The sequence below is a fragment of the Vipera berus genome (genome assembly GCF_964194415.1).
Source record: "Vipera berus genome assembly, chromosome: 6".
Classification (NCBI taxonomy): domain Eukaryota; kingdom Metazoa; phylum Chordata; class Lepidosauria; order Squamata; family Viperidae; genus Vipera; species Vipera berus.
The window spans coordinates 67338916-67357868 of NC_138208.1; the positions used below are offsets into that span (position 1 = coordinate 67338916).

Genomic DNA, 18953 nt, shown 5'->3' on the forward strand with positions numbered 1-18953 from the left:
TCCAAAATCAAGCTAGGGTTTATTTTCAGGGTAGGTCTTACTTTCAGAGAAATATGGTAGCTGCTATTTCTAAATATGGTGTAAGACACAAGTGTTGGACAGGAATAAGGAGTATTCTCATAGATAGGTATTTCCATGTACCTATTTATCTAGTTTAACCAAATTTAGGACAGCCTAATTGGTCCTTGTAATTATTCAAACACATAGGAACAGTCTCATACCAGTATAATCAGATGCTATGCATTTTATGAATTGGAATCCTCTGTACAAATAAAAATATAAGAAAAGCTGTTTTGTGGATTCTGTAAGGTAATACTGTTTCTTTTGAAGGTTATTGTTTGGGGAGCTAGGCTGAGTTTTGTTTTTTCCCCTCATCCCTTCCACCGTTGATCTTCTATTATAGAAGTCCCAGCTGTAGTATAGGAACTCCATTTCTCTTAAAAATAGGACTGAAAAAATCCTTGGCCTGTCTGCCAGCTCCTTCTAATGGCTCTTTTATGGCCCACGGTGATCCTGCTCCAACACCACCAATATAACTTCACTGAGTTTCGCTGCTGAGTTTCATTTTCTGCCACTGCCATTTTGAAAATAAACCCTAAAATGGGTTTGTTAAACTTCTGTAAACTTTACACATTGTTTTATAATGCTAAAATATTGGATTGGACCAAAATGGAGAAAGCTGATCCATAGCAATAAGTTTAAGAATTCTAGTGCTATTAATTAATGACAGTGATCCAAAGATCCAGTTTCTTTCTCTTTTCCAGGTAGGGAAATATCACAATTGTGGTGCCCCATCCATCAAAGATAATTGATCATATTTTGTTTGATTGTCAAATGTATGCCCCTGTTACAGTTGCAAGAAAAAGTATGTGAACCCTTTGGGATTACGTGGAGTTTTGCATGAATTGGCCATAAAATGCACTCTAAACGTCATGTAAGTCACAACAATAGAAAAACACAGTCTGCTTAAAATAATACTACACAAACATTACATGACGTTTAGAGCGCATTTTATGGCCAATTCATGCAAAACTCCATGTAATCCCAAAGGGTTCACATACTTTTTCTTGCAACTGTAGGTTTAGGTATTAAAATCCCTACTTGAAAAAACAGCCCACTGGAACCTGAACCACAGTTTGTCTTATTTCATTCTGGGTTCTAAGTTATACATTGTAAGTGGAACTGCTGTGTTTATAAACAAAGCATTCACTTAAGAATTCGTTATATTGAACAGATCAAGGTATCATATAAAGAAACATTGATTCTTTGTATTTAGCACATATGTAATATATTATTGTATGTTTTACCTATTATACCCTGGAAATAGATTTTGTATTTTACTTTTGATCTTATTTGTTATGGTTGTAAGACCACCAAATCAATCAGTAAACTATCTACCCATGGCAATATTGTGAGGATATCTTTTTTAAAAAACCATATAATCTGGAAAAATATGGTTCCCTGTACCAATTTATTTTATTATCTCAATTGCTAATTATTGCACACTTGGATCATCAATGTAACAAGGTACATTATGCTTAATAGCAGTTTTAATTTTTTTTCATTTGTGTTGATTATACCCAATTGTTTAAGGTATATTTGTAGCTCCTTGTTCCTCTAACTGAATTTCCCATATGATTAAAAGCTTTCAAATAGATTTTTCTTTGTAAGACATTTACAATAAAATTTCTTTGGAAGATGTGAAATAAAAAGATATCCACAAGTCTCCATTCACATTTCATATGTCCTGGGACATATATATTAATCATTGGCACCAGTTAATATCTTTATTTGCAATTAGTTATTTTTGTGTGTGTGTCCTTTTAGGGAGCTTTTTTCATTTCTAATATTTTGCTTGCTTGCTATCTCAGTCCTCTATGGTTTCAAGGGATGGAATCTTTTGTTATTAACAATTCCTTTCTTGCCAGATAAAAATTATATGAATTAATTATTGTGAAAGGCTTAGAAAATGAGAATTCTGCATAACCTCCCAAAACTTTTTATGGCAGTTTCTATTTTTGTTTGGTACTATAGGATTTTTATTTTCATGAAAAAGTCACCTTGAAATATCTGTTGTTAAATCACACAAACAAAAATCAAACAGCAGGATTTCCCCCTCCCCAAATTTAAATATGCAAGTTAGGGTGACAGATTGGTGATCTTAGCAAAATAATAAAAAGCATTTTTGCTGGAAGTAAAAATAGCAGACATCACACTCATCCAGTATTAACACAGCTGAAAACAACAATTAACATTTTGTGCTAGGAACAGTAAAAACAATACCTTATTAAGTCTAATCAAAATTCACACTGGTATGCAAGATTTTTTGGTTATATTCAGCTCTTCTGCTAGAATATTAAACAGACTGAATATTAAGGAATATGCTATGTTTGTGATATCTGTCCTCTTAAAAAAGAAGAAATGCAGTTTGGAAAAGAAAAGAGGACAAGCAAGAATTGGGAGGGGCTGAGGAAAGTGAGTTTGCAGAGCACAGCAGCATCCCATTTTTGCACCCTGAGGTATGGCGTTGGCCCGTTTTCGTGCACTGAGGCATAGCGGCATCCATTTTTGCACCCTGAGGTGTGGCGTCGGCCCCTTTTCGTGCACCGAGGGACAACAGCATCCCATTTTTGCACCCTGACCTACAGCATTGGCCCGTTTTCGCACAGCGCTGCAGCACGGTGTCCTGTTTTTACTCCCTACGGTTTGGCAGCATCCCATTTTCATGCCCCATGGAATTTTTGCACCACACAGTGCAGTGGCATCCCATTTTTACACCCCAAGATGTGGTGTTGGCCCATTTTTGCATCCTGTCTTGCGGCAGCAGCCCGTTTTTGCACTCCACAGCACAGTGTCCTGTTTTTGTGCCCCACAGCCACAGCGCTACAAATTATGTTGCTAAGTGAGACATTTATTAAGTGAGTTTTGCCCCATTTTATGACATTTCTAGCCACATTTGTTAAGTGGATCATTGGAGTTGTTAAATTAATAGCATGGTTACTAATTACACATTACACGTTAGTAAGTGAATCTGGCTTTCCCATTGACTTTGCTTGTCAGAAGGTCGCAAAAGATGATCAGATGACCCCGGAACACTGCAAGCGTTATAAATATGAACCAGTTGTCAAGCATCCAAATGTAAATCACATGACCACGGGGATGCTGCAATAGTCATAAGAGTGAAAAATGGTCATGTCACTTTTTCCAGTGTCATTGTAACTTCAAATAGTCACTAAACTACCTATACTGATTTTCCTCTTCAGAGACTAAGCATCGAGGCAATTTTTGTGATTGTGTGAGTAAGCCAGAAAAAGATAAACAATAACTAGCATGAACCTAGAAAACCAGGAAGAAAGAATGTTTCTGGTTTATTGTATATAGTGTCAAATGAGTATCTGACAGCTGCTGGACATAAGTTGTGGGTTTGTTCTCAGAGCTGCTGGCTCTCAGGGAACAAATCCATTCCCTTGAAAATAAGGCAGCCAAGCTGGAGAGGAGATATTTCAGAATGTGAACATTTTGCTCCAAGCACAGAATAACACTCTCTTGCTGTCAAACAGAACAAGGGCCTTGGAGAAGAATCATTTTGAGGAAGCGGGACATGTTCCTTTAGGTGGAACAAACAGTTGGATGATGAACTAACCTCATCTTATACTAAAGGTATCCTCCAGGGAAGGTTTTAGTGTGAGTAATGAAATCATTAGAAACACAGAGAGGTTAAGTTCTAATGTAGATCATGTGGTGATTAGTTTGCCTGTGTAAAGGTTTTGGATACCATATATTAATACTGGCGGTTAATGCTGAAGAGGAGGCAGTGGACATGGTCCACTTCTCATCAATGATTTGAGAAAGTCATAATATCAAAAGGGGGGCAAAGCAACTTTTAAAATGATCCTAAGGGAAAGCTGGTAGGAGCTGGATATCATCCTACCTAGAAGGTATATTATGCATGCTTCAGGAACCTCTATAAAAAATAGGACCAATATTGGTATGGGCTAATGTAAAGTTCATGCCAAAACATATGGGGAATATAGTATAAGTCATCCCAAGGTGGAAAACCTAGAGCACATTTTTGCATATGAAAAATTATATTGTTTACTAGAGAAATCTAATGGAAGGGAGTTAATCAATGGTATACAGTCATCCTTTAACACAAAGTTTTTAGAATGGATAAAGGTACATCAATGAAAATGTTGCTCTTTATATCAAGTGTCAGAATAATATGTTCTTTATTTCAATATAATGTAATGCAAGAAGACTGTATTCTTCTAATCTACAGGATTATCAGTGGGTTGATATGTGGTCACAGAGAGAAAGAAGATCTGGGAAGTGCTATTGCCCCCTTGAACTGAGGATATTTTAAGGCAAAAAAGTGGTTTGGGATATGCACAGGAGAGCATGTAGCAACTGTTGGCAATGCCTTAATCAAACATATCTTTTTTTCTTGAGATTTTGCAGCATTACAACTAAAGCAATTGAGATAACAAGAGAAGATCTCTGTAACAAATCACCTGCCACCTGAGAATTTTAAAGAACTCAAAAGTCAAATTGTTGACTTCTTAGCAAAATTTTGTAATTAGACCTTCAAATCAGGCTCAGTGCCAGAGGGCTGGAAGTTAGCGGTATTTTAGAAATGGATGAAGAAAGAACTGAAATTTATTAGCCAGCCAATTTAATTTTAAAGGCATGCTGGTTGGAATAGTAATTAAATAAAAATAACTAAGCTTAGAAAGGAGCAAGACTCTTACAACAAACTTAATCATTGTACATAAGGGTTGCTTTTCACTAGATGAGAATAAGAATTAAAGTCCGTTATGGGACCAATGTTTTTAAATTTGTTCATAAATTATCTTGATTTAGGAATAACATTGAGGTATAGCCAAGTTTGCAGATGGTTCCAAACTATTCAGGGTTATAAAAAAAATCAAAAGATTTCAAGTTACACTGAATAAATAATCAAATGGGAAATATAGTTCAGTTTTAAGTAAGTGGGAAGTCTATATGTTTTCATTTAGGGTATTGTGTTCTGTTGTCATATTTAGAAAGGTATGATAAAGTTGTAAAAAGTAGAAACAACAATAACCAGAATGATCATGAAGGTCAAACACTTTCCAAACAGATAGAATGTTTGGGACTGTTTAACTTAGAAAAATGTGTTTGAAGGTGGATATATAAAATTACAAGAAGTCCTTGGCTTACAGTTGTAATGGGGATTAAGAATTCCATATGTTGCCCTTGTTATAACCAATTTCTTTTTTAACAGGTATGCTGTTCTTCTCTGCTAAATGCAGTATAAATCCTTTTAAAAATATTTTTTTCTATTTTAATTGTTCCATTTGCCTTAAATATGAACTTTTACATTTCAAAATTAGTTTTTATTATTTTTAATGATTAATTATTGATTTTGTACTTAGTTATTCTGTGGATTCGCAGACAAGGTCACATTCTGGGGACTTCTGCCAGGTTCAGTTACTGCCAGAAGCAATGTAATTCCTTCCTTCCTTCCTTCCTTCCTTCCTTCCTTCCTTCCTTCCTTCCTTCCTTCCTTCCTTCCTTCCTTCCTTCCTTCCTTCCTTCCTTCTTTCCTTCCACTATGTATTTCTTTAGTGCAATACCTTTAGAATTCTTTATCAGTTGAAACAAGGCAACTTTACTAACCAATGCCAGTAAAGAAGGATCTGGGTGATTGTCGCCTCTCCACCTCCTATTTCTAATGTATTGGTTGTGCAAGGAAATTCTCAAAAGCCTAAACATAATCCTTAACTGCTTTCCATCTTCAAAGACAGGAATTGCAAGACAGACCTGCTCTTTAATGCTTATGCTTTCCATTTCACTGGTTTTTTACTTTGTTTCTCCTGACCTTTTGTCTTCAAAGGAAACGTTTTTTTGTTTTTGTTTTCCTAATCTCCCCAGTGAGAGTATATAACATTTTCAACTAAATGGCATTCTCTTTTCTACAGTCTTGGGAAAATGCTTTAATGACAAAAAGATCCATTCATATCTATTGGCAATTGAAACCTTCCCCTTTTCTAAGCCATAGAGACACATTTGGTCACTCTTAAAGGTAGTTTACTTTATATCTCTTAAATTCCTCAAGATCTTCACAGCTGCTTTTTTAGAATTGTAAAGTAAGTCTTGTTATTATCATTTCTATTTATATTTCCCTCTTCCAGGGACATCCAAGGCAGCTAACAACAATAAGTAAAAGAAAATTGGTACCTACTCTGTACTTACACTCCCACTGTGATTTGGAGTGCTCAACCCTCTTGGTCTTCTTGATGGCCAGGAGACCTGACTCATCCCCTCCACCACCATCACTACCCCAGCACTAGAGCCAGAGGGTTGGAAGAGACCAAGATTTATATTGTTATAAACTAGTTGTGTGGTACTTTGGTTTTTGAACTGGATTTTTTTAATTGTATTTTCTATTTTGTTGATAAGGTTTTTTTTGTTATGCTCTTGAATTCCATTCAGTTACAGAAAAGATGCTTCAGTTTAACCCTAAATGTATGTAATTCTACAAGTGCAACCAAAATATGTTGGAACTTTGGATCATGACCTGTGGCCTTGAACGGTCTTTCTACAGTTAGTGGATAGTGGATATTCGCTATAATAGTAAACAAGTTGTCTAAGTTTGATTTTTTTAGTTCATCTGAGAGAAGCAATACATTATGACATCATTTCAGGAGTAAAGCTCAAATGCACTCATTAAGCCTGCAGCTTTTATAGATATGCATTATTCAGTAATTCTGTTATTACTGTATATTTATAGGCATATGCACCACCTTGTAATAGTTCATGGTCATACACAGATTATATGTCACATACTTTGAAAGGCCCCAGGCATGCATAGTAGCTATGCTTATTTCCTTCTGACTGGTTAGAACTGGTTGAAGGCACTGTTGGGGTTAGTCATGTGTTGACAGCACTGACAGGTAAATTAATTGTTCACCTGAAGTAGTCACCTAAGTAGGTTGTTTAATATGGCATTGCTCTGGCTCAAGTGCTAAGCCAGGCAGTCAAATCATCAAGAGCCAAGATCTCACATCAAAGCAAAGTTAATCTCTATGTCAGTGCTGTTAATTCAGCCTCCACAAATGCTGCAATAATTAGTCCTTTGATAGTGATTCTTTGGGTGTTCCTATGTTTTTGTTTTTACTTCGTCCAAGTCAATAGAAAATCATAATGGGGCTGACAAACTGTCTATCAACAGAAGCAGTATTTCAAAATACAGACCAAAGAACAGGATCAAAGTTGTAGAGCGGGAAGAGGAGAAACGAGTGAAAAAAGACTGAGCTCAGAAAAGCGATGGATCACCCAATACATCCCTATGAGAGAGGCACTGGGAAGTGGCTTGGAATGTTTCCTACTCTGATGTTCCAGCCATTCCCCCCCCCTTTGTCCTCCATCCCGGTCATATGACCCACAATAGAACTGTTTTTAGGTGGTTGGGAAAAATTCCAGAAGCCATTCTTGGTGTGCTTTCTTTAACCTTTCCTATTGTGATTTTTTTCAGCTTTGAAAAAAAGAGAACACTAAAGAGAGGCAAAACCACGTAAACTTTTCCAGATTGGTTCCAGAAAGTAAAAGTGATCCTTTAAATCAGGTGTTTCTCCCCCCCCCCAAACTTGGCAATTTGAAGATGTGTGGACATAAGTTGCCAAGTTTGAAAATTACTGATTTAAATTAAGCAAACAATTATGTAGTGATTCTCTGTATTCCAACATCCCAGGAGAACATAGACAATTGACTTGGATATCAACTAAGAGATGATTTTACAACATAATCATTTTGATCTTGTGGATAATTCAAAAAATCCATTGTCTCTCTTTTAAATGTAACATTTTCTAAGCACCCTATCATGGATGAAAAATTACACTTGGCAGGTACAGGTATTTAACTTTATAAATTATAAGTAAATGAGAGCACACAGTGATAATCAGAGGCTTGAGAGAAAGCTGACAAAATGCTAAAGGCTAAATGGCTCATCTGTTTTCTTTTAGCTTCTACATTTTTTAATTCCTTCCCCAAGTGGGAAGTCACAGAGATTATAAATGGATAAGCACTTTTTAAAGTGACCATACGTCCTTACTATATTTTTCACTGATGCTTAAAAATTGAATGTATAACCCCTGCAATCCAAAGCAGTGTAATTCAGATCGAGATTTAGTATTGCTCAATAAAAGTGTGATTCATTTCTCATTTTTAAATAAAGAAGATAAATCAATATGTGTGAGATAGAAATTTAAAAATGCCATTACATATCCAATTTAATGTCCAAAATATTTGATCAAAGTTTCAATGATTTTGTGGAATGGTTTTCTAATCAAATACAATAATTTACAACCAACTAATGCTCAGAATTGAAGAGTTGCAACAGTAGCACAAATGTTCCTTCTTAACTTTACTGCATTGGTCTGAACATATACAGCACGAAGCTTCTTAGCTTCTTCATTTAAAATATCATAGCACCAATTTCCAAGTGATAGTGGGCAAAGTGTCTACTGGAAATAGAAAATCCTAAGTAGATTATTGAAGAAAATTTAAATCCTACTCACAACACAATAAAAATAATCTGTGCAAATTGTTAGATAATTTTTACTTATAACATGTAACAGAGTCACTTTATAGGGGGGATGGGTAGACTTCTGGTTTGCGTTGCAGCGGGACAGGATGCAGGATGGCAGGGGTCTGCCTTCCACACCCGATTTCACCCTGCTGGGGGCCCTAACAAGGGCCTAAAATTGCCCTGAAGAGGTGATGAAGAGGAAGGGTGCCTTGTTGTTCACAGAGACGGCAGTCTTTCTGTTCGATCCAAGAAAAGCCCTCCAAACCGGCAGGGGAAAGACTGACTACATTCCTGTGGCCAGCCATTAGCTGCTCACAACCAAAGAAGAAAAAAGCACCAATTAATACATTGTAAACAACATGTTTGGAACTGGGTGAGAATATGGATCCTTTCTTTACTATATTACACCTGAATTTCCTGGGAAAGGCTCCCAGGAAGCTAAAAACCTCCGAATGTAAATGGAAGCGGTATTTTAATTTTATGGGGGCAGAAACAATACTGAAGTGGAAGTAACATAAAGCTGTTTTGATAAATTTGAGAACTGAGATAACTGTTAAGATTTTCTCTTTGGAAAAAAAAAACCAATGAGGTGAAATATAAGAAATCAATCCTTTGTTTTAAGAGTAGAAAATGGACTTGGGATGACATCTAGTAGTGGGTTTGTGTACAGCACTATAATTTGTTTCCTGGCTGCTTGGTGACTGCTACATTGGGAAAACAGCTGGCAATAAAGGAAAATATTTTGGCATGCTTATCTCCCTGACCTTCTTGGATTATAAATACCTACTGAGCTTGGACTTTTAACTTCAAGAGCTGGTGGGAGAGACAGAAAAATTTGACCTAGGACTACACCTGGCAGGGAGAGACTTTTAAGCTGTTTTCAGAGAAGTTGAACATTTTGAACACTTTGAACATTGCTTGGCTGATTGACAATTTTTGGATACTTGAGACAAAGGATCACTATAAAATATTCAGGACTGAACCTAAACTTTGGAATCTATTGGATTATAAAGGATACATATGAAGACCAGATAACTAGAGGAAACTTTGATTATTCTTACTGAGACTGGTGATACTAGAGGATCTCCAGGAATGATCCCTCAAGAAAACAAACAAAACACCTTTCAGAAAGAAATATATTCTATGCTACAATTAATTCACCAAACAATTGTTGAATGCAAAGAGGACATAAAAAGAAATCACAATGAGACTAAAAACAATTTAGACAATATAAACAATCAAATCTCCAAATTAAATCTATAACTAGAAAGTTCCCAGATATTGACTACAAAGTATGAACAAATAAACCAGAAATCAGAAGATGAAACAGAGGAAATGGATTTAGAGATGGAAGAGATAAAAGAAGGGAAATACAAACAACTATACACAAACAAAATACTGCAAGACATAGCTATAACAATGAAAATGCAAAAGACCTTTTACCCCTTAGGGCAAAATATATCTGATGGCAAGAAAGAAGATTTCTAAAAATGGAATATAGCACTATTAGGGGAAATGTCACAACTTAGGAGACAGGGAATGAAAAGAGAAATGGAGAAAGGAACTGGGAGTTGTTTAAGGAATATAAATGGGCGGAATCCCCCCACAAAAAATATCCTACCTAAATTGTCTTCCTCATACCAAGAAATATTGATAGATATGATTTAGAACTAAGTTAGCATTTTTTTTCTTTTTCTTTTTGATATGGGAAATATGAAGATAAGAGAAGGATTGATATGAATAAAACTTTTAGCTATATAAATGTAATTAATATTGAGAAAATCATAACTGATAAAGATAGTACAAATACTGATGGGAAATCAAACTTTAACAAGAGCATGAAAAACAGGATATTGATTAATGAACTGACATTCATTTATGAATTGATATTGTTATTTGTATGATATTAGTAAACTATGATGAAGATGTTTATATTTAATTCTGTATATGTTAACAGTAGGGACACGGTGGCTCAGTGGGTTAGGACGCTGAGCTTGTCGATCAGAAGGTCGGCAGTTTGGCGGATCGAATCCCGAGTGCTGCGTAACAGAGTGAGCGCCTGTTACTTGTCCCAGCTTCTGCCAACCTAGCAGTTCGAAAGCACATAAAAATGCAAGTAGAAAAATAGGGACCACTACGGTGGGAAGGTAACAGCATTCTGTGCGCCTTTGGCATCTAGTCATGCCGGCCACATGACCACGGAGACGTCCTTGGACAAGCGCTGGCTCTTCAGCTTTGAAACGGAGATGAGCACCAGTCCCTAGAGTCGGAAACCTTATGTTAACAGTACCAAAAATTGTAACTGTAATGAGGAGAAAATGAAAAAAATATGGAGAAGAAAGGAGGATCAGGGGAAAAATACTGGATTGTGCAGTATTGAACAGATTTATATTGAAGAAGTCAATGTTAAATATTTGAACCCAGACAACATGTTATTTACTAAGCACTAAAGACACTAATTCTTAAAAATCAATACAACTTTTATTTAAAAAATATAGGGAGGATGGGTAGCATTAAATCAATTAATTAATTAAATGTTCTTTGCCTGCATATGCATCTTATTTTCTAAAAATATGTTTGGACCTCCTGCTTATAGCTGTGTATGTAAAGGGAAGATAATCCTAAATACAGTAGTTATTTCCAGATTTTTTTCATTATTAGCTTGCATGAATCAATATTTTTTTTCCAAGACTAATTTAGTTTGTGATCTTAACAAATATAAACAAGCTTTCAAATATAGAATTTGTAAAATAAGAAGTTCAGATATTGCCAGAGAGGTATAGTACAAGAATTATTATTATGGCTTTTGATTTTATGTGACATTGGTGATTAATAGTGGAAGCATTAATTAGTTAAACTGGTATATATATTTTTATGGAGCTATATATATCTGTCAAGTAATCTATGTTACTGTTTCTAATTAGGGTATGGTTCTTGTTTAACAACAGACTTGTTTAATGACCATTCACATTTATTAGGATGATGAAATAGTAACTTTCATCTACAACCTTCACAAATCTGAAAAGCAAAAGAAAGCTGAAGATCATAAACACAGTTGTAGTTTCACAACCACTCCACTTAATGACCAACTTGCCAGTTACCATTGTAGTTGCTAAACAAGGAATAGCTGTAGAAGATATCGTTCCAACACAAAACTGATAAGTGGAAAAAACAAACCATTTAATCATTGAATAATTCATTGACCTTCCCATTCATTGTTCATCCACAAAACCAAATCTTGTCTCATACAGTACTAACAGTTATTGGGAGAATTATGAAGATAATTTTATTTTATTTGATAACATTGGGTGATAATTTTATAAACAATAAACACTTATGCTGGGGTAACTACATTGAATTTCAAACAGAACATCTTAAAGCTATTTGTGTTAGATGTGTTTATAGATTAGTTTTGGGAAAATAACTAATAACTATCTGGAGAATCATGACTCCTATATTTTCTTTCATATGTATAGCTTCATGAGGTTTTTGCTTCCCGTTTATGCAAGCAAACGTTTTAAAAATTTGGTGACATTTAAAAAATGCATTGAAGGGACGCGGTGGCTCAGTGGGTTAGGACGCTGAGCTTGTCGATCAGAAGGTCAGCAGTTTGGCGGGTCGAATCCCGAGTGCCGCGTAACAGAGTGAGCGCCTGTTACTCGTCCCAGCTTCTGCCAACCTAGCAGTTCGAAAGCACGTAAAAAATGCAAGTAGAAAAATAGGGACCACTCCGGTGGGAAGGTAACAGCGTTCCGTGCGCCTTTGGCGTCTAGTCATGCCGGCCACATGACCACAGAGACATCCAGACAAGCGCTGGCTCTTCGGCTTTGAAACGGAGATGAGCACCGGCCCCTAGAGTCGGAAACCACTAGCACGCATGTGCGGGGGAACCTTTACCTTTTTAAAAAATGCATGTTGACAAAATGTACACATTTTTGTAAGTATGCAAAACCATGACTATTTCCTTCCAAATTCCAAATATAAAATGCCAGGGGGGATGGGGGAGGAGAGGAGATCAGATTTAAATTGCTTTGTGGGAACCAAATTTAGACTTATCTCAGATCTGTTTCAATGAACCTGATAGAATTCAAGATTAACTAAAGTTTCAACTCATATTTCTGTTTCAAGTTCAAAATTAAATTATAACTAGAGGCAAGTATACTTAAAAATAAAGGAGTAAAAGATAAAAAAATATCTATAAATCTATATATCAAATATGTAAGATATATGGTAATAAAATAAGAATCCTAGTAATTATTTTAATTTTTATGATACAAAGGTCATGATTTGCAATGTTCTAAAAACCACATAGCAAAATTTGATCACATTATATACAGGTAGTGCTTACGACCACAATTGAGCCCAAAATTTCTGTTGTTAAGTGAGACATTGGTTAAGTGAGTTTTGCCCCATTTTACGACTTTTCTTGCCACAATTTGTAGGTGAATCACTACAGTTGATAAGTTAGTAACCTGGTTGTTAAGTGAATCTGGCTTCCCCATTGACTCACTTGTCAGGAAGTCGCAAAAAGTGATCACATGACCCAGAGACGTAGCAAAGGTCATAAATATGAACCAGTGGCCAAGCATCTGAATTTGGATCACATGATCATGGGGATGGTGTAAAGGTCATACCTACAAAAAATGGTCATAAGTCACATTTTTCAGTGCTGTTGTAACCTTGAATAGTCACTAAATGAATCGTGCTAAGTTGAGGACTACCTGTAACTCATATCAGAAAAGCTATGTAAAAATCTTCTGTCAAAAAAATAGGACAAAGATAAGGGGCCAGAACCTTCCTTTGAGATGTTTCCAGGTTTATTACTAGAGCTTCTCCATCTCCATGTGGTGTAGTCGTAACCCTGCAGGTCAATGAGAAAAATATTAAAAAAACCTATTTTTCCATTCTTTCCTGTTCTTTCATAGGAAAAAAAAAACCCATTACAGTGAATCCTCCAAGGCAATTCAAAATATTTTTTTTAAAAAAATTCAACTAATATCTTCAGTATTCAAATTTGGGAGGGTATTAATGTTTGAAGAGGCAAACTGGATATTCTGAGAATTTTTTAACCGTATCCAAATAAAATGGATTTTTTTTAAAAAAAAATCTAATGTGATGCACTGTGGCCTATAGGGAAAGCAAAACGTGTATGATCTGCGAAGGGAGAGAGGCAATTCTTTCTGTATAAACTGAGGCTGAAGCCTTCACCATTATTTTCTCCTTCCCTTTTCTTTCCAACAGACGGAACCCTCTTCACTTCCATCTCATTGCAGATGCCATTGCCAAACAGATCCTGGCAACCCTTTTCCAGACATGGATGGTCCCTGCAGTGCGCATAAACTTCTATGATGCTGACGAGCTGAAGGTAAAGCATAATCCAAAAATTGCTTCATGTTGTGATTTCCTTCTGTAATTACATAACTCCTAGAAATGGGAAATAAATCCTTTTGACTCAGATATATAACCTGAATTTCTCCAACTATGACTGCCTGAAATTGCCTGGTGTTCTATGGTTTGCCTGCTGTACGCAACCAACCTCAACTCTGCCTACACTTTTTAACATTTAACAATTCAATTCCCAACTTAGATGTTTGGACAAAATTGTGCAGTTAGGGAATCTGTTCATTAAAAAACACATTACATTTCTAAAACAATTCTGCCTGGAAAAAAATGTATTACAAAATGTCAGTGTACCAGTGCATATCATAAAATGCCTTCCAGATACAATAAATCAGGGGTGTCAAACTCACCACGTCACATGATGTGTTGCGACATATTGTGACTTTTTTCCCCTTGCCGGAGCTGGGGTGGGTGTGGCTTCCGCGTGACACATCCAGCCTGCAATAAACACTTTCCTAGCTAATTAAAATTAGCTAACCCTAGCCCTAACCCTACACTTGTAAAACAAAAAAAATGCATGATATATGATCAATAGGCCCACATTCTCTGTTTGATAGATGAGAGGGAGCGGCAGATAGACAGACAGACAGACAGAGTGTAGCGTAGACCCAGGTTCAGATTCCCATTTAGACATGAAGATTGCTGGATAAATTTGGACTAATAATTGGCTTTCAACCAGATCTACATGGTTGATGTAAGGATAAAATAAGGGCAGTTTCAGGAATGTCATTGTATGCTCTTGGGGGGGTCATCTTTTGCAATGTATTATCAACTATTTTTTCTAATAAGATGCCTAACAAGGATATGGAAGATATAAGCATGTATTCTAGGTTACTTTTCATTGCTGATTTGTTTTTACATATTACCATACTTGTCTCGCTTTTCCTTTAAAGGTATGCTTTAAAAAAATCACTATTTGAAAGCAGCAAGTCCTTTTTATTTCTGGCAATCACAGATGTGCTTAGAATTACAACTTTAAATTAGATTGTGGCTATTTACAGGTGGATTGTAAGTACAGAAATAATGTCATCCTATGAAATTTTTGAAAATACTTTGGCATCTGAAGGCTGTGATAGTAATTCTCATGGCATATCAAATCAATGTCTTGATTAAGATCCTGTAACAAGCTAAAACATATTTAGCAAATTGCTGTACTAATTTCCAAGCTACTCCACACATTAGAAGGAAGTGAAAACAGAATGTAATTTGAGAAAGTGGCAAAGTGAAGGATTATCTGTCAAAAAATACTCCCACCTTTAAAAAGAAATACCTAAATTTCAGTTTAGTTTGTATATTAAGCAATAGGCAAATATTGACTTGATTCATCTTCCTACTGAAAACTACAGTTTGAAGAAAACTAGAACTTAATATGGAATTAATAGATCAAAATTATTTAAGATGGAATGGAATCCAAGCTAGCTATTGTGCTTAGAGTATTATTGCTTCTCTAAGAATCTTACCTCCCAGAATTATTTTCTATCCAGGAAGTAAGATCAGCTCCTGCTCAAGTTCACATATATAATTAGAACAAGATTTTTGCAGTTTTCTTGGCTTCAACATGTATAACACATTTTGCTTTCTTCCATATGTATTAGATTACGGTATCCATTATTTCCAAATGACATAATTCACCATTATAATTCAGGTAGAGAAAAGCTGTAATCCAAAGTATTTGAAGAATAGCCTATTGGAAGGGCATTGCCCTGTTAATTTCTTACCCAGTAAATGAATACAAAATCATGTTTATAAGAATTTGGGGGCTTAGACTAGATTCTCAGGTAAGCCTGCATGGAAAATAAAATAATAAAGAGGGCAAAATGTAGGATATATGTTTGCACACAATCATCAAGAATTAGCATATAAGAGTTCTTGCTTGCTTTTGGTTTTATTTATTTATTTATTTTATTAATTTGGTTTATATACCGCCCTACTCCCAAAGGACTCAGGGCGGTTTACAAGGCAAAATTTAAAAACAATACAATATAAAATTAAAATAAAATTAAATTAAGTCTAGCTGCAAAAAATTAAAATCACAATTTAAAAACATTAAACCCCTCAGTCCAGACCAGATAGCTCAAAGAGCCAGGTTTTTAGGTCCCGGCGAAATGAACGAAGGTTGGGGGTAGTCCGGAGTTCTGTTGGCAGTTGATTCCATAGGGCAGGCGCACCCACAGAGAACGCCCTCCCCCTGGGGATCACCCATCGGCAATCCTTGACCGGCAGTACCCTGAGGAGGCCCTCCCTCTGGGAGTGCATGGGACAATGGGAAATTGACGCTGGCAGCAGGTGCTCCCTCAGATAATCCGGGCCCGTGCCATTTAGGGCTTTATACTGTAGGTCATCACCAGCACCTTGAATCTCACCCGGAGGGCAACTGGAAGCCAATGCAGCTCGCGGAGAAGAGGTGTTACATGGGAGTATCGGGAGACTCCCATCACAACTCGCGCGGCTGCATTCTGCACCAGCTGAAGCCTCCGAGTGGTCCTCGGGCAGCCCCATGTAGAGAGCATTGCAGTAGTCTAAACGGGAGGTCACGAGCGCATGGGTGACTGTGCGTAGGGCATCTCAGTCCAGATAAGGCCGTAACTGGCGCACCAGGCGAACCTAGGCAAAAGCCCCCCTGGCCACGGCTCCTATATAATCTTCCAAACTGAGCCATGAATCCAGGAGGACGCCCAAGTTGCGGGCCCTATCAACGGGGGGTAACACCTCACCCCCCATAGTTAACGATGGAAAAGATTGGTTAGTCTGAGATGCCGGTATGCACAGCCACTCAGTCTGTCTCACTCAGTTTTAGCACTAGTTGCAGTTACTGTGGACATTTTTATTCCCAAATGACTTCTGGACAATGGTCTGAATACAAATCATTTGAACCTTTGTTGAGAGAAGAAGCCCACGGAAAGTCATCTTCATCAAATAACCTGATAAATCTGTCTGACTCTTGGCAATAGTCATAGACTCCTCAGAATTTCAGATTCATAACTTACAAATATAAATTAATCCTGGGCTCCTTGGATTTCCAAATTGATTATGGATCAATTGTTAAGAAATCATACCAATAACTTTTAACATAATTCATTAAAAACACTTTATATGCCTTTGATCCATAGCAAATGTCTAGTAATATGTCTGGCCAGCACTATTAGCAATAAGGTAATAATAAGCCTATCAATGACTTTGTAAAAGTAAAAATCTTGTTAAATCAATGTGATCGCACCTGATTAAAAAAAATTGAGTAGTACATCAATGATTTTTTTAACCCCTAAGGTTTATCAGAGTTATTTTAATGGTTGTAGATTGTTGTGAACTGTTGAAGATCCCTATCTGATTCAGTAGTGCAATAAATAAATAAAATATTATATTCCCCTCTTTTTAAACAGATTGTTATAGTTTCTTATCTGAAATTCAGTCATATAATTATCTTAATACAAACACTTGGATAGGCTTGGTGAACATTGAAAAGTTACTTTCCCTTTTCAAAGACTTATAAAATTAAGTGGAATATATTTGGAATTACAGATTTTTTTCTCCTTTTCTTCTTTCTTCTTCTTTTATTTATTGTGATTTTCTTTCCTTTTTTCTTTGTGTGTGGTGAATTGTTCACTTCAAATACATTATTTAAAAAAAAAATCTTAATGCCAGAGTTATTTTTTTCTCTTTAATACTCATAAATCTTCCAAATCTTTGGTTTTAATCTTTTCTAGTCATATCTGAAATATTGTCTTTGATTTGTTTCCTGATTGTTTAAGAAATAATTCAGTTTTGATCTTTGAAGAACTTTGTTGCTTGTCTTACTTATTAATTTATTATTGTCTCTTGTTTAATACTTTATTTGCTCAGATTCATTTTGTATTCAAGTTGTTGGGTGCATAATGTTCCATTAGTTACATTCTTCCTACTTAAACCTGGTTGTCTTTTGCTATGCTTTTACTTCTTTGGCATCTGTACTGAATATACATACAGTATACAAATGTTAAGTTCTCATGTTACTTTCATATAGAAGGAATTTTGTATGTAGTATGAAGTTTGTATGTAGTTTCTATTTGAGTTTAGTGTGTTCCCTTTTCCTGGTCTCATTTTTCATCTGCAGACTGTTTTTATTTGTGGCTGAAAGGTTAGTCTTCTGTTCATTAACATTTGGGCAGGAGATGTCTTACCCTCAGCTAGAGACTTCATCTATTCAGGTACCTTATGGCCAGTTTCCGTGATCAGTGCCTTAATGGGACTTTTCACATTGTGCCACAAAGCTTTTTCCATTTAAGCATAATTGGATTGTGTTAGAAACAGTGAGTTTTCTGCAGCTAATTAGTTACCACTTTTGGCAGTAGTACTCTTCTTATTCCAGAATGCAGAGTCCATTTGTTGTGTCAGGATCAAAATAACAGTCTAGAGAATCTTTCTATGATTTTTTTTTCATTTTTTGAGAAGACCCATTCCAAAAGAGCCTTGGTGGAGCAGTGGGCTAATGCCTCCTTAAGTAACACCAGCTGCCTGCAATTAGTGCAGGTTCGCATCCCACCAGGCTCAAAGTTGACTCAGTCTTCCATCCTTCCGAGGTAGGTAAAATGAGGACCCAGATTGTTGGGGGCAATAAGCTGACTTTGTAATAATGCCGCTTGGGTGTGTGTGAAAGCCCTAATAAGCAGGCATATACATAGAATGAAGGCTACTGCTAAGCTTGTAAGCCGCCCTGAGTCTTCGGAGAAGGGCGGGATATAAATGGAATTTAAAAAAATAATAATTCCCTGAGTAGTTCCCTCAGTGATGCCATCATTTATTCTCATTTTACCATCTTCATCATCTTCATAATAGCTTTCCACCTCTTCTCTAGAGTGTGGCATTTCCTATTATTCCATTCTTATGATTTTGTCTGCATCTGCAGCCCAATATAAATATAATTATCACCCAATGTGCATTCTACGGGCTTAATTTCAAATCTCTCTCACTCTCTTTTTTAAATATTATTTTCAGGTTCTCTTTCAGA

At 36.2% G+C, this 18953-nt stretch overlaps 1 protein-coding gene across 3 annotated transcripts in view; it reads left to right on the forward strand.

Moving 5' to 3' along the window:
- The window catches only part of LARGE1 (LARGE xylosyl- and glucuronyltransferase 1), a 385917-nt gene that overhangs the window by 181552 nt on the left and 185412 nt on the right, over positions 1-18953 (forward strand). For all 3 annotated transcript variants that reach the window (XM_081331422.1, XM_081331421.1, XM_081331423.1), the window contains one exon: positions 13811-13934. In XM_081331422.1, coding sequence (XP_081187548.1) covers positions 13811-13934 — 124 coding nt within the window. The remainder of the gene's footprint in view (positions 1-13810; positions 13935-18953) is intronic.